At 44.4% G+C, this 14,115-nt stretch overlaps 5 protein-coding genes and 1 long non-coding RNA gene across 6 annotated transcripts in view; 3 read left to right on the plus strand and 3 right to left on the minus strand.

Moving 5' to 3' along the window:
- Positions 1-14,115, plus strand: part of LOC127971401 (uncharacterized) — a 187,016-nt gene that overhangs the window by 5,339 nt on the left and 167,562 nt on the right. The window contains exon 2 of the mRNA XM_052574394.1: positions 11,934-12,143. Within this exon, the coding sequence (XP_052430354.1) occupies positions 11,934-12,143 (210 nt within the window). The remainder of the gene's footprint in view (positions 1-11,933; positions 12,144-14,115) is intronic.
- Positions 15-2,536, minus strand: LOC127971433 (zona pellucida sperm-binding protein 3-like). The gene is made up of 8 exons (XM_052574439.1): positions 1,937-2,536; positions 1,621-1,739; positions 1,437-1,540; positions 1,188-1,365; positions 968-1,085; positions 804-886; positions 652-743; positions 15-582 (listed from the first exon to the last, which is right to left on the minus strand). The coding sequence occupies exons 1-8, from the start codon at positions 2,468-2,470 to the stop codon at positions 503-505; spliced, it is 1,308 nt and encodes a 435-aa protein (XP_052430399.1). The 5' UTR covers positions 2,471-2,536; the 3' UTR covers positions 15-502.
- The window catches only part of LOC127971759 (uncharacterized), a 151,184-nt gene continuing 140,575 nt past the window's right edge, over positions 3,507-14,115 (minus strand). Inside the window, exons 2-3 of the long non-coding RNA XR_008156909.1 lie at positions 11,934-12,143; positions 3,507-3,582 (exon numbers count right to left, since the gene is read on the minus strand). This is a non-coding gene — a long non-coding RNA (uncharacterized LOC127971759). The remainder of the gene's footprint in view (positions 3,583-11,933; positions 12,144-14,115) is intronic.
- LOC127971547 (zona pellucida sperm-binding protein 4-like) lies at positions 3,801-5,448 on the plus strand. Its single transcript, XM_052574628.1, has 7 exons — positions 3,801-4,216; positions 4,291-4,388; positions 4,460-4,617; positions 4,691-4,883; positions 4,961-5,108; positions 5,190-5,262; positions 5,337-5,448. Exons 1-7 carry the CDS (start codon positions 4,214-4,216, stop codon positions 5,411-5,413), a joined length of 750 nt encoding a protein of 249 aa, XP_052430588.1. The 5' UTR covers positions 3,801-4,213; the 3' UTR covers positions 5,414-5,448.
- On the minus strand, positions 8,383-10,929 carry LOC127971447 (zona pellucida sperm-binding protein 3-like). Its single transcript, XM_052574463.1, has 8 exons — positions 10,330-10,929; positions 9,988-10,106; positions 9,804-9,907; positions 9,555-9,732; positions 9,336-9,453; positions 9,172-9,254; positions 9,020-9,111; positions 8,383-8,950 (listed from the first exon to the last, which is right to left on the minus strand). The coding sequence occupies exons 1-8, from the start codon at positions 10,861-10,863 to the stop codon at positions 8,871-8,873; spliced, it is 1,308 nt and encodes a 435-aa protein (XP_052430423.1). The 5' UTR covers positions 10,864-10,929; the 3' UTR covers positions 8,383-8,870.
- LOC127971644 (zona pellucida sperm-binding protein 4-like) lies at positions 12,851-13,885 on the plus strand. Its single transcript, XM_052574819.1, has 5 exons — positions 12,851-13,052; positions 13,126-13,318; positions 13,397-13,544; positions 13,627-13,699; positions 13,774-13,885. The coding sequence occupies exons 1-5, from the start codon at positions 12,866-12,868 to the stop codon at positions 13,848-13,850; spliced, it is 678 nt and encodes a 225-aa protein (XP_052430779.1). The 5' UTR covers positions 12,851-12,865; the 3' UTR covers positions 13,851-13,885.

Raw genomic sequence — 14,115 nt, forward strand, 5'->3', positions numbered from 1 at the left:
CTGAAGGTGGAAAATGTTGTGCCAGTGTTGATACTGGGAGTGCGCTTTTATTGTACATGGATTTAAAAGCATTAGAGATGTCAACAAGGAGCATTAGGAAACAAATTTAACTGAGCAAACCTATTTGGGGATGCAAGGAGAAAATTAAACTGCTCATTTGAAGTTACCAACACGAAGAAATCAAGTTCACTGCATAAGAGGCACGCAAAATCTGCAGTGCTTCAAGGAAGTGGACGTTCACGCAGAACTCTTGGCACAAGTGCCAATTAACAGCAGTCCCTTTACAGCATCATGGGCAATGTATTCCACCTTTACAGTACTCATCAAAAGGGAGCTCACAGCAGGTCCCTTTAAAAGGGTTATTAACTTCCCTAACGCGAAAAGGGAGCCTTTCCTTCTGGCAAGAGAATAGGTACAGTAGGACTACCCGCTTCCTCGCTCAAATCAATTGGTTAAACTAGACAAGAAAAACCGAAGCAAGAATAAGTTTGCTCCCCCACATTTATTGAAGACCAGCCAAAGTCTTCTTGTGCTCTTGAACCACTACAGGACCGAGCGAGGCCTTCCCTTCCCACTGAAGGCCTAGAAAAAGCAGACACCAGAGTTAAGTGCTTGAAGGGTCAAAAACCAAGCTTAAAAGCACCTTCCTACCTCCAAAAGGAGAAGCAGCAGTTCCACCATCAGGACCACATGTGGAGTCACAGCAACCACAAACCTGGTGGTTCCCATCAGCAGCAAGCCACCTGCAATACGAAAAATCAGACATGGCACCTTTAATGTATTCGTAAGTGGCATGAACATACCCATTGGCAAAGGAACAGGATTTGTGGAGCGCGTCACTAGGTGCAGAAGCAAGAGTGGCCTTCAGAACACACGTCATGTAGATCTGCAAGAGACACCACGGGTAAGGGGTCACAAACCAAAGCAAATGGGAGAGGTCGTTCTCCCAAACACTCATAATACATACAGAAGGACTGGATCCCCCCTGGAACATGAAGGCCTCCAGCTGGAACCGGATTTTGTCCTCCTGGGATCGAGGCATGAAGCGCGAGCTGGAAGCTGTGACCTTGGCATCCACAAGACATCTAAAAAAAAAGGAGTGAAAAGTAGTTGTCGGGGACAAAGTGGTTACAAGGAGCAAACGCGAGAACAAGTCAACTCTGCAGCATCTGGTGACATGAACACACCCATGATTCTCAATGAACAAATATCTCGGAAGGGCGTTCACATCAGGTACTTGGGTGGCCACACAGCTGTCCACAAACACACGCAGAGGGACGTGGTTGTATACCTTCACAGATGCCTCAACATTAATAACGTCACCCAGGAAGTAAGAGTTTGAAGGCCTCTCAAAGGACCAGTCATCTGCAAGAGGGAAGAACTGCTTAGGCACAGCCTCGTTCAGAAGGCAGGAGGTCTAGAGAAACTGCACAAACCCATCATGAGCTTCAGGGAGAACAGCAAGACTTCTTCACCAGCCTCCGTTGAGGCATAAGGGACCCAAGTTGGCTTCAAGGCATTACCGCTGACATTTTGAAACCTGCCGTTCAAGTTACCAATTAAACGGGCTTCCAGTTCCACCACCGCAAGCAATGCCACGAGTCACAAAAGGTCACTTACCTTTGATAATGGCATTGAACACCAATAACTGCACCACCTGCACGGGTAATCGGAGTGCCAGCAAACGCCTCAGGAGTGTAGGTAAGGGCAAAGGTGTAGACAAGCTCATCCTTGGTCATCTATAGGAGACGGACGTTGTTACCTAGAGGATTCTTCCCAAACCCCCCCCATTCCTAAAGGCATCTTAGCAAGTCATGCCATAACACTTGGTTACCCGAGTAAGCGGTTATTAAGAGTTTTTCCCCAGATACAGATTCAGGGAACCGTCGGGGTTCAATAGGGTTCAATAAATCTAGTAACACTTAACCGCTCTTACCATCAACACACTATTGCAGTCCTGCAGTTCATTGTCAAAGAAGAGCACCTTGGAGCCTGGGACCAAACCGACAACAGGACATCCTCCCAAAGTCAGACCAGATGGCTGGATCAGTTCACCATTGCTAAACAAGTCCTGCTGTACCTCCACATGAACCCGGTTCTCACCGCATTGAATAGCTACACTACTGGGAGTCACAGGTTGCCTCAAATGGAAGTCCACCGCCATCTCACTCGGCACTTCTGGAACAGTGGGAAACCTCCAGTCCAAAGGCTTCACTGGACCCTGCAACACCTGCTTCTCCTGAAGACCAAGAGGCTCTTGTGCAAATCCTCTGTAGTCAAGACTCTGAGACAGAGAAGCCTTCTGCAAAGTGTTTCCGAGCACTTGAGAAGAAACAGGCACTCTGGAAGCTGGATATGATTGATGCTTCTTGCTTTTTGGACTTTGACTGGATCTCAAACTTCCAAAAGCATTCTTCAGATCAAACACCACAAGCACAACCAGCACTAACACATATTGCAAAAGACCCATCCTGACAAACGTTAACACAATACCCACCAGTCCTCGTCTTTGCCATTAAGTACAGCTTTGAATTTAAGCGGCTCCTCCCCTTTCAGCTTGATTGATTACCTTTGATTCAACAAATTAACAAATGAGAACGTTCTGGAATGTCACTAGCCAATGGAAGGCTTGATAAGGATCTGAGATTTTCATCTACACTTATTCACAATTTTACAATTAAAGTTTGACTGTGTGTCTATGATAGACAATGAATGTCATTAAAAAAGCCCCTGATATGACTCAAATAATATAGAATATTCATAAAAATCTCTCTCTTTTTAAATGGTTTTTAGTTTATCATTGGAAAAGATTTGGAAAAATGTAGAATTACATCACTTGCTCCCCAATGAATCCTCTGCAGTGAATGGGTGGCATCAGAACGAAAGTCCAAAGAGCTGATATAAATATCAATATAATCCACAAGTAATTCACATCAATTACTGTCTTTTGAAGTGAAAGGCTTTGTGTTTATAAGAAACAAATCCATCGTTAAGAAATTCAAACTATTGTTTCCGGCCAAAATATGAGTTCATAATCCCAGTTAAAGGTGCCATAGAATGCATTGATACAATATTTTAAATGATATCTACATAAAAAGGTACGTGGCTTGGGTATGGGCAAAAATTCTCCAGAACGGTTTTACATGTCCATTTACAACCCTGGGATTTGTCCACTCAGTTGTTAATGAAGAGGGAGGGACTATCGTTAATTAGCTGAAATCTGTAGAATAGAAAAAGACCAAAGGGCAATGTCTCCTCTTTGTGTTTAGCTGTTGAACAATGGCTGGAAGTTGGTGTTTGGTTCAGATTTCGTTGGTCTGTGCTTTCTGTCATGCTGTTCCACAGTGGAGTAAGTCGCTTCAGGATGCTCAAGCTCTGATGATGCAGCAGACTGACCAGCAGTTTCAGCTCCAGCAGACTGACCAGCAGTTTCAGCTCCAGAAGCCAGTTCAACAGCTAACTAACCAACAGTTTCCGCTTCGGAAGCCAGTTCAACAGCTAACTAAGCCGCAGTTTCCGCTTCAGAAGCCTGTTCAACAGCTAACTAACCAGCAGTTTCCACTTCAGAAACCAGTTCAACACCTACCTAACCCGCAATTTCCACTTCAGAAGCCTGTTCAACAGTTAACTAAGCCGCAGTATCCGCTTCAGAAGCCTGTTCAACCGCTAACTAACCAGCAGTTTCCGCTTCGGAAGCCAGTTCAACACCTACCTAACCCGCAATTTCCACTTCAGAAGCCTGTTCAACAGTTAACTAAGCCGCAGTTTCTGATTCAGAAGCCAGTTAAACAGCAGTTTCAGAAGCCAGTAGTGCAGGCAGAGCCCTTTGATAAATGTGTAGCTGTAGCTGATTCTGAGCAGATCCAATGTGGTCTACCTGGGATCAGTGGTGCTGAGTGTGAAGCTATCAACTGCTGCTTTAACGGACAGCAGTGTTTCTATGGAAGGGCGGGTAAGTGTTCTCAATCTTATTCCGTTCGTGTCAAACTGATTCTCTGAATTTAACCTGCTCTTGTACCTTGTTCTAGTGACCGTCCAGTGTATTAGAGATGGTCAGTTTGTGGTAGTGGTGTCTAGAGATGTTACTCTGCCTCGACTGAGTCTGGATACGGTTCATCTACTGGGTGGAAATGACCCACCTTGTGCTCCTGTGGGGTCTACACCTTCCTTTGCTATATACCAGTTCCCTGTGACCGCATGTGGCACGAGCGTGATGGTGAGCAGCTGCTACTGGTTTTATTCTGCATTTGCTTGTGATGGACTGGATGCTGACACTGTTCCTATTCACAGGAGGACAGCGGATATGTGGTGTATGAAAACCGAATGACCTCCTCGTATGAAGTGGGGATTGGACCATATGGTTCTATCACAAGGGACAGTCATTTTGAGTAGGTGATCCATGTCTTGGTGTGACCATTAATCCCTGATAAATGCTACAAGCTCGCTGTGTGTCGTCCAGGTTTCTCTTCCAGTGTAGATATTCGGGAACTTCTGTGGAAGCTCTGGTTGTGGAGGTCAACTCTGTTCCTCCACCTCCACCAGTAGCTGCTCCTGGACCTCTCAGGGTGGAGCTCAGACTGGCCAATGGCCAATGCGTCACCAAAGGCTGTGCTGAAGGTAAGGTCTTGTCCTGTGTCTGCCTAAAGCCTTTCAAACTGGAGTCTGGTTAAACCCCAGTGTTGTTCCTCAGGGGATGAGGCCTACACGTCCTATTACAGTGACGCTGATTATCCCATCACAAAAGTCCTGCGAGAGCCTGTGTATGTTGAGGTGCACATTATGGAGAGGACCGACCCCAACATTGTCCTGACGCTGGGACGTTGTTGGACGACTTCAACCCCCAGTCCACTCAGTCTCCCCCAGTGGGACCTTCTGATCGACGGGTGAGTGTACAGCCAATCTTTATCCAGTTAGTCTGCTGGGAGACCCTTTCTAACTTTTTTTTTTCTCTTGTTTTCAGATGCCCTTACCAGGACGACCGCTATCTGACCACACTGGTTCCAGTGACTGGATCGTCTGGTCTTCAGTTCCCAACCCACTACAAGCGCTTTGTTGTGAAGATGTTCACATTTGTAGATCCAGCCTCACTGGCTGCTCTGCAGGAAACCGTATGCCCCCCCCTTTACTTGAACATCTGTATATTTACTACTTGTGGATTCGATGACTTGAGCCTCTTTCTTCCCTGTCAGATCTTCATCCACTGCACTACAGAGGTGTGCCATCCATCATCTGGCTCTTGTGAGCAAAGCTGCACCAGGAAACGTGAGTTCTTGCTCTTGACAAGAGGAACTGGGCATTTTAGAAGTGCATTCTCACTTTGAACATCTCTCTTTCAGGAAGAGACACTCGTATCAAGGCTGTCTCTGGGGAGCAGACTGTGGTTTCTAGTGGAGAAGTTACTCTGGTCATGTAAATCTAGTGTTTTTAATAAACTTTTCAGAACCCTTAGGTGTCTTTTTGTCTATTGGTATTGTTTTGGTTCGGCAGAATGCGGGATTACATGCCTCTTCCCAGTGTTTTTATTCTTTCCCCTCTCACTATTAAACCAAGGTTCCACAACCTTTTGTAAGGTTGTGCATTCCTTAATCCTTCCTCCAGTTGCTAACCTGGGGCGGCACAAGGCTCCCCTTATTATTATTTATTTTATTTTTTTTTAACTTGTCTTCCAAACAGTAGTTTGGTTCCCGACATTCAGAATATATAAAGTTATGTGGATTACTTGCGGCTTTTGTTTTAAATACAACTCAAATCGCTGAGCTCAAGTTTTAAGTGGAAATCAATTCTCGACTGTCTTGAAGCAAACACGAAACGGTGTCAATTGTCCGCAACTCAAAGTAGTGATATTAAAGGGATACTTCACCCCAAAATTGTGTCACTAATCACTTACCTACCCCCGTGTTGTTCCAAACCTGTAAAAACTTCATTCGTCTTCGGAACACAATTTAACCCCTTACTTGTCACCACTCATTTTCAGCATGGAGACACAAATGACATAACCAAAATTAAAAGGTTGCTGCTTAGGAGTCTTTCTTACTAGATACATAATGTTCACAAAGCTGACACTTCAAAGTTTACTGTTCAGGAATCAGAATTACTCAGACCGTTATAATCGAGATAAGCTCAAACATGTCAATAAAAATATTAAAAACCTATTGAAGTGTATTAAATGATGTAGGATATGATTTTAGATACATAATGAAGCTAAAGCCACAAGTCTACTAATACTTTGATATTTCAGAATATGATCTCACAAAGTGTGAATTTTATGAAACCTTTTCTAAGACCATGTCATGTGTGTTTTTAGAGAAGGCTCATAAAAGGCTAACAAAATTGATTTATGACTCCTGATTATCTCTTGTTTGGACCGGCAAAACTGCCCCATTCATGATTCTATTGTTCTTCCGAAACGAGCCTTTCACACATCGGCCAGGTATGACACAAAATCCTCATTCTTCATTTATCATCATTCTTTTGTTTTTATTTCGCTACTTTTAGCCTTTGTTCTGGTATTTCAAGGTTTACCAAGCCACATCGCTTCACTTCCAGTATACATTTACCCCACTGTTATCAAAAGCCTTACTATAAAAATACAACAAAACATTTTCTTACAACCTTTGACAAAACTATTACAAAATGCATTATGAAGAAGAACTGCACCTGCTATGTAGCTGCATTAGACCTAACGTTAGCATCAAGCTACATAAGACTATTTATGAAATTATTAGTACACTTTTACTCAAAACTCACTTTAAACCCTGACTGAGGTTTGTAATAACCTCCTTTTGCGATCACATGTGGAATTTGCTATTTATAGCCTTTTACATCGCTGCACAAGTTAGCATTTCAGATGTACATTTTTAATATTGTTATAAAAACGCCCCAAATCTCAAGAAAATCGCATACCAACCATTAACTAACGTAATCGTGTGTTTATTATTTGGATATTTCATGGGTACAGAGGTTTCTCTGTGTTGTTGTGGTCAGATATCAACACGGAAGTGTACAGGAAATGCATCATGGGTAGGACGGGGCGGCATATGATGCACCGTTATGATGGACAAGACACGGGCGAATCCGGTCTCTGTCAGCGCACACACGGAAGACTATACACACAGAGACAGGGCTGGGAGCGGATCATTACCATCAGATCGCATAAACCAGTGGAAAATGAATAGAAATTATGATTCTGTCTGAAGAAATATAAAGTAAACATCAGTAAATATATCTCTGTGTATATGCAACTTTTGCCTATAAACCCTATTTGACGCTTTTCAGTGAATCTATGACAACACAAACCACTGCAGACGTGACTGAATATGAATGCTTGGTGAATTTCTATTCTAAAAATGGCTCCTATTTTGTACTCCTGACATAAATTACTAAATAACGGTCACTGTTTTATCAAAACATTGGTCAAATATTGAAGCTACAGTCTTTAAACTTTCAACTGATGCGCAGTTTCTCCAGGTCAAGTAAGAGAGTGATGTTTAACGTGCTGTGAAAGTAAAACAATAATCTGGGGCCGGTGACGATCCTTGACAGCAAAGGGGTTAAAGATATTTTGGATGAAAACCGGGAGGCCTGTGACCATCCCCAAGTAAAACACTCGTCGGTCAAGGTCCAGAAAAGTATGAAAAGCACCGTCAGAATTACCCATCTGCCATCAGTGGATGAACCGTAACGTTAGGAAGCGATGAGAACACTTTGTACACAAATGAAACAAAGACTTTATTCAACAGATGGTCTCCTCTGTCTCTCCCCACATCACCCTAGCGCCATTTTGAAAAACACCTGCTGAACGCAAACGGCATATGCTAGTGGATGCCACGGTTCTCTTTCAAATCAAGGCGTAAATTTATGTAGAAAACACAAGCTTGTGGCGCGGCTGACACAGAAGAACGTACACAGTCTGACTACTCCAAGGATGCTTTTCTGGACCTTGACAGTGCATTTTACTCGGCAGTCTGTGGGCCAATCACAAGCCTCCTGGTTTTCCTCCAAAATAAGTTGTGTTCCAAAGATGAACGAAGCTCTTATGGTTTGGGAACGACTTGGGGGCAAGTGATGACGATTTTCAATTTGGGGTGGAGTATCCCTTTAATATTGAAACTGTGCTAGAAACAAACCGCCCAAGATGTTGCACAAGCCAACAGTTTTCAAAAGAGGTCATTCACTGAGAGTCCAAACATTAGTTCTATTTGAGTGTCATTTCGGCAATTATTTTTCAGAATTATAATTGACCTGCTACTGCACAAAAACCCCCTTACGTCAGTACAGGTTCTGCAAGTTTGGCTCCCCAAATACTAAATTGAACTTAAGAGATGCCTGCCATTTTCCTAACACAATGGAAAACCTATAAATAACCCATCTGAAGGTGGAAAATGTTGTGCCAGTGTTGATACTGGGAGTGCGCTTTTATTGTACATGGATTTAAAAGCATTAGAGATGTCAACAAGGAGCATTAGGAAACAAATTTAACTGAGCAAACCTATTTGGGGATGCAAGGAGAAAATTAAACTGCTCATTTGAAGTTACCAACACGAAGAAATCAAGTTCACTGCATAAGAGGCACGCAAAATCTGCAGTGCTTCAAGGAAGTGGACGTTCACGCAGAACTCTTGGCACAAGTGCCAATTAACAGCAGTCCCTTTACAGCATCATGGGCAATGTATTCCACCTTTACAGTACTCATCAAAAGGGAGCTCACAGCAGGTCCCTTTAAAAGGGTTATTAACTTCCCTAACGCGAAAAGGGAGCCTTTCCTTCTGGCAAGAGAATAGGTACAGTAGGACTACCCGCTTCCTCGCTCAAATCAATTGGTTAAACTAGACAAGAAAAACCGAAGCAAGAATAAGTTTGCTCCCCCACATTTATTGAAGACCAGCCAAAGTCTTCTTGTGCTCTTGAACCACTACAGGACCGAGCGAGGCCTTCCCTTCCCACTGAAGGCCTAGAAAAAGCAGACACCAGAGTTAAGTGCTTGAAGGGTCAAAAACCAAGCTTAAAAGCACCTTCCTACCTCCAAAAGGAGAAGCAGCAGTTCCACCATCAGGACCACATGTGGAGTCACAGCAACCACAAACCTGGTGGTTCCCATCAGCAGCAAGCCACCTGCAATACGAAAAATCAGACATGGCACCTTTAATGTATTCGTAAGTGGCATGAACATACCCATTGGCAAAGGAACAGGATTTGTGGAGCGCGTCACTAGGTGCAGAAGCAAGAGTGGCCTTCAGAACACACGTCATGTAGATCTGCAAGAGACACCACGGGTAAGGGGTCACAAACCAAAGCAAATGGGAGAGGTCGTTCTCCCAAACACTCATAATACATACAGAAGGACTGGATCCCCCCTGGAACATGAAGGCCTCCAGCTGGAACCGGATTTTGTCCTCCTGGGATCGAGGCATGAAGCGCGAGCTGGAAGCTGTGACCTTGGCATCCACAAGACATCTAAAAAAAAGGAGTGAAAAGTAGTTGTCGGGGACAAAGTGGTTACAAGGAGCAAACGCGAGAACAAGTCAACTCTGCAGCATCTGGTGACATGAACACACCCATGATTCTCAATGAACAAATATCTCGGAAGGGCGTTCACATCAGGTACTTGGGTGGCCACACAGCTGTCCACAAACACACGCAGAGGGACGTGGTTGTATACCTTCACAGATGCCTCAACATTAATAACGTCACCCAGGAAGTAAGAGTTTGAAGGCCTCTCAAAGGACCAGTCATCTGCAAGAGGGAAGAACTGCTTAGGCACAGCCTCGTTCAGAAGGCAGGAGGTCTAGAGAAACTGCACAAACCCATCATGAGCTTCAGGGAGAACAGCAAGACTTCTTCACCAGCCTCCGTTGAGGCATAAGGGACCCAAGTTGGCTTCAAGGCATTACCGCTGACATTTTGAAACCTGCCGTTCAAGTTACCAATTAAACGGGCTTCCAGTTCCACCACCGCAAGCAATGCCACGAGTCACAAAAGGTCACTTACCTTTGATAATGGCATTGAACACCAATAACTGCACCACCTGCACGGGTAATCGGAGTGCCAGCAAACGCCTCAGGAGTGTAGGTAAGGGCAAAGGTGTAGACAAGCTCATCCTTGGTCATCTATAGGAGACGGACGTTGTTACCTAGAGGATTCTCCCCAAACCCCCCCCCCCCCCCCATTCCTAAAGGCATCTTAGCAAGTCATGCCATAACACTTGGTTACCCGAGTAAGCGGTTATTAAGAGTTTTTCCCCAGATATAGATTCAGGGAACCGTCGATACCAAAACAAGGGCCCATTTTTAGTAGGGTTCAATAAATCTAGTAACACTTAACCGCTCTTACCATCAACACACTATTGCAGTCCTGCAGTTCATTGTCAAAGAAGAGCACCTTGGAGCCTGGGACCAAACCGACAACAGGACATCCTCCCAAAGTCAGACCAGATGGCTGGATCAGTTCACCATTGCTAAACAAGTCCTGCTGTACCTCCACATGAACCCGGTTCTCACCGCATTGAATAGCTACACTACTGGGAGTCACAGGTTGCCTCAAATGGAAGTCCACCGCCATCTCACTCGGCACTTCTGGAACAGTGGGAAACCTCCAGTCCAAAGGCTTCACTGGACCCTGCAACACCTGCTTCTCCTGAAGACCAAGAGGCTCTTGTGCAAATCCTCTGTAGTCAAGACTCTGAGACAGAGAAGCCTTCTGCAAAGTGTTTCCGAGCACTTGAGAAGAAACAGGCACTCTGGAAGCTGGATATGATTGATGCTTCTTGCTTTTTGGACTTTGACTGGATCTCAAACTTCCAAAAGCATTCTTCAGATCAAACACCACAAGCACAACCAGCACTAACACATATTGCAAAAGACCCATCCTGACAAACGTTAACACAATACCCACCAGTCCTCGTCTTTGCCATTAAGTACAGCTTTGAATTTAAGCGGCTCCTCCCCTTTCAGCTTGATTGATTACCTTTGATTCAACAAATTAACAAATGAGAACGTTCTGGAATGTCACTAGCCAATGGAAGGCTTGATAAGGATCTGAGATTTTCATCTACACTTATTCACAATTTTACAATTAAAGTTTGACTGTGTGTCTATGATAGACAATGAATGTCATTAAAAAAGCCCCTGATATGACTCAAATAATATAGAATATTCATAAAAATCTCTCTCTTTTTAAATGGTTTTTAGTTTATCATTGGAAAAGATTTGGAAAAATGTAGAATTACATCACTTGCTCCCCAATGAATCCTCTGCAGTGAATGGGTGGCATCAGAACGAAAGTCCAAAGAGCTGATATAAATATCAATATAATCCACAAGTAATTCACATCAATTACTGTCTTTTGAAGTGAAAGGCTTTGTGTTTATAAGAAACAAATCCATCGTTAAGAAATTCAAACTATTGTTTCCGGCCAAAATATGAGTTCATAATCCCAGTTAAAGGTGCCATAGAATGCATTGATACAATATTTTAAATGATATCTACATAAAAAGGTACGTGGCTTGGGTATGGGCAAAAATTCTCCAGAACGGTTTTACATGTCCATTTACAACCCTGGGATTTGTCCACTCAGTTGTTAATGAAGAGGGAGGGACTATCGTTAATTAGCTGAAATCTGTAGAATAGAAAAAGACCAAAGGGCAATGTCTCCTCTTTGTGTTTAGCTGTTGAACAATGGCTGGAAGTTGGTGTTTGGTTCAGATTTCGTTGGTCTGTGCTTTCTGTCATGCTGTTCCACAGTGGAGTAAGTCGCTTCAGGATGCTCAAGCTCTGATGATGCAGCAGACTGACCAGCAGTTTCAGCTCCAGCAGACTGACCAGCAGTTTCAGCTCCAGAAGCCAGTTCAACAGCTAACTAACCAACAGTTTCCGCTTCGGAAGCCAGTTCAACAGCTAACTAAGCCACAGTTTCCACTTCAGAAACCAGTTCAACACCTACCTAACCCGCAATTTCCACTTCAGAAGCCTGTTCAACAGTTAACTAAGCCGCAGTATCCGCTTCAGAAGCCTGTTCAACCGCTAACTAACCAGCAGTTGCCGCTTCGGAAGCCAGTTCAACAGCTAACTAAGCCGCAGTTTCCGCTTCAGAAGCCTGTTCAACAGCTAACTAACCAGCAGTTTCCGATTCAGAAACCAGTTCAACACCTACCTAACCCGCAATTTCCACTTCAGAAGCCTGTTCAACAGTTAACTAAGCCGCAGTTTCCGATTCAGAAGCCAGTTAAACAGCAGTTTCAGAAGCCAGTAGTGCAGGCAGAGCCCTTTGATAAATGTGTAGCTGTAGCTGATTCTGAGCAGATCCAATGTGGTCTACCTGGGATCAGTGGTGCTGAGTGTGAAGCTATCAACTGCTGCTTTAACGGACAGCAGTGTTTCTATGGAAGGGCGGGTAAGTGTTCTCAATCTTATTCCGTTCGTGTCAAACTGATTCTCTGAATTTAACCTGCTCTTGTACCTTGTTCTAGTGACCGTCCAGTGTATTAGAGATGGTCAGTTTGTGGTAGTGGTGTCTAGAGATGTTACTCTGCCTCGACTGAGTCTGGATACGGTTCATCTACTGGGTGGAAATGACCCACCTTGTGCTCCTGTGGGGTCTACACCTTCCTTTGCTATATACCAGTTCCCTGTGACCGCATGTGGCACGAGCGTGATGGTGAGCAGCTGCTACTGGTTTTATTCTGCATTTGCTTGTGATGGACTGGATGCTGACACTGTTCCTATTCACAGGAGGACAGCGGATATGTGGTGTATGAAAACCGAATGACCTCCTCGTATGAAGTGGGGATTGGACCATATGGTTCTATCACAAGGGACAGTCATTTTGAGTAGGTGATCCATGTCTTGGTGTGACCATTAATCCCTGATAAATGCTACAAGCTCGCTGTGTGTCGTCCAGGTTTCTCTTCCAGTGTAGATATTCGGGAACTTCTGTGGAAGCTCTGGTTGTGGAGGTCAACTCTGTTCCTCCACCTCCACCAGTAGCTGCTCCTGGACCTCTCAGGGTGGAGCTCAGACTGGCCAATGGCCAATGCGTCACCAAAGGCTGTGCTGAAGGTAAGGTCTTGTCCTGTGTCTGCCTAAAGCCTTTCAAACTGGAGTCTGGTTAAACCCCAGTGTTGTTCCTCAGGGGATGAGGCCTACACGTCCTATTACAGTGACGCTGATTATCCCATCACAAAAGTCCTGCGAGAGCCTGTGTATGTTGAGGTGCACATTATGGAGAGGACCGACCCCAACATTGTCCTGACGCTGGGACGTTGTTGGACGACTTCAACCCCCAGTCCACTCAGTCTCCCCCAGTGGGACCTTCTGATCGACGGGTGAGTGTACAGCCAATCTTTATCCAGTTAGTCTGCTGGGAGACCCTTTCTAACTTTTTTTTTTTCTCTTGTTTTCAGATGCCCTTACCAGGACGACCGCTATCTGACCACACTGGTTCCAGTGACTGGATCGTCTGGTCTTCAGTTCCCAACCCACTACAAGCGCTTTGTTGTGAAGATGTTCACATTTGTAGATCCAGCCTCACTGGCTGCTCTGCAGGAAACCGTATGCCCCCCCCCTTTACTTGAACATCTGTATATTTACTACTTGTGGATTCGATGACTTGAGCCTCTTTCTTCCCTGTCAGATCTTCATCCACTGCACTACAGAGGTGTGCCATCCATCATCTGGCTCTTGTGAGCAAAGCTGCACCAGGAAACGTGAGTTCTTGCTCTTGACAAGAGGAACTGGGCATTTTAGAAGTGCATTCTCACTTTGAACATCTCTCTTTCAGGAAGAGACACTCGTATCAAGGCTGTCTCTGGGGAGCAGACTGTGGTTTCTAGTGGAGAAGTTACTCTGGTCATGTAAATCTAGTGTTTTTAATAAACTTTTCAGAACCCTTAGGTGTCTTTTTGTCTATTGTTTTGGTTCAGCAGAATGCGGGATTACATGCCTCTTCCCAGTGTTTTTATTCTTTCCCCTCTCACTATTAAACCAAGGTTCCACAACCTTTTGTAAGGTTGTGCATTCCTTAATCCTTCCTCCAGTTGCTAACCTGGGGCGGCACAAGGCTCCCCTTATTATTATTTATTTTATTTTTTTTAACTTGTCTTCCAAACAGTAGTTTGGTTCC

Source organism: Carassius gibelio, chromosome A4, assembly GCF_023724105.1.
Source record: "Carassius gibelio isolate Cgi1373 ecotype wild population from Czech Republic chromosome A4, carGib1.2-hapl.c, whole genome shotgun sequence".
In the NCBI taxonomy this organism is placed as follows: domain Eukaryota; kingdom Metazoa; phylum Chordata; class Actinopteri; order Cypriniformes; family Cyprinidae; genus Carassius; species Carassius gibelio.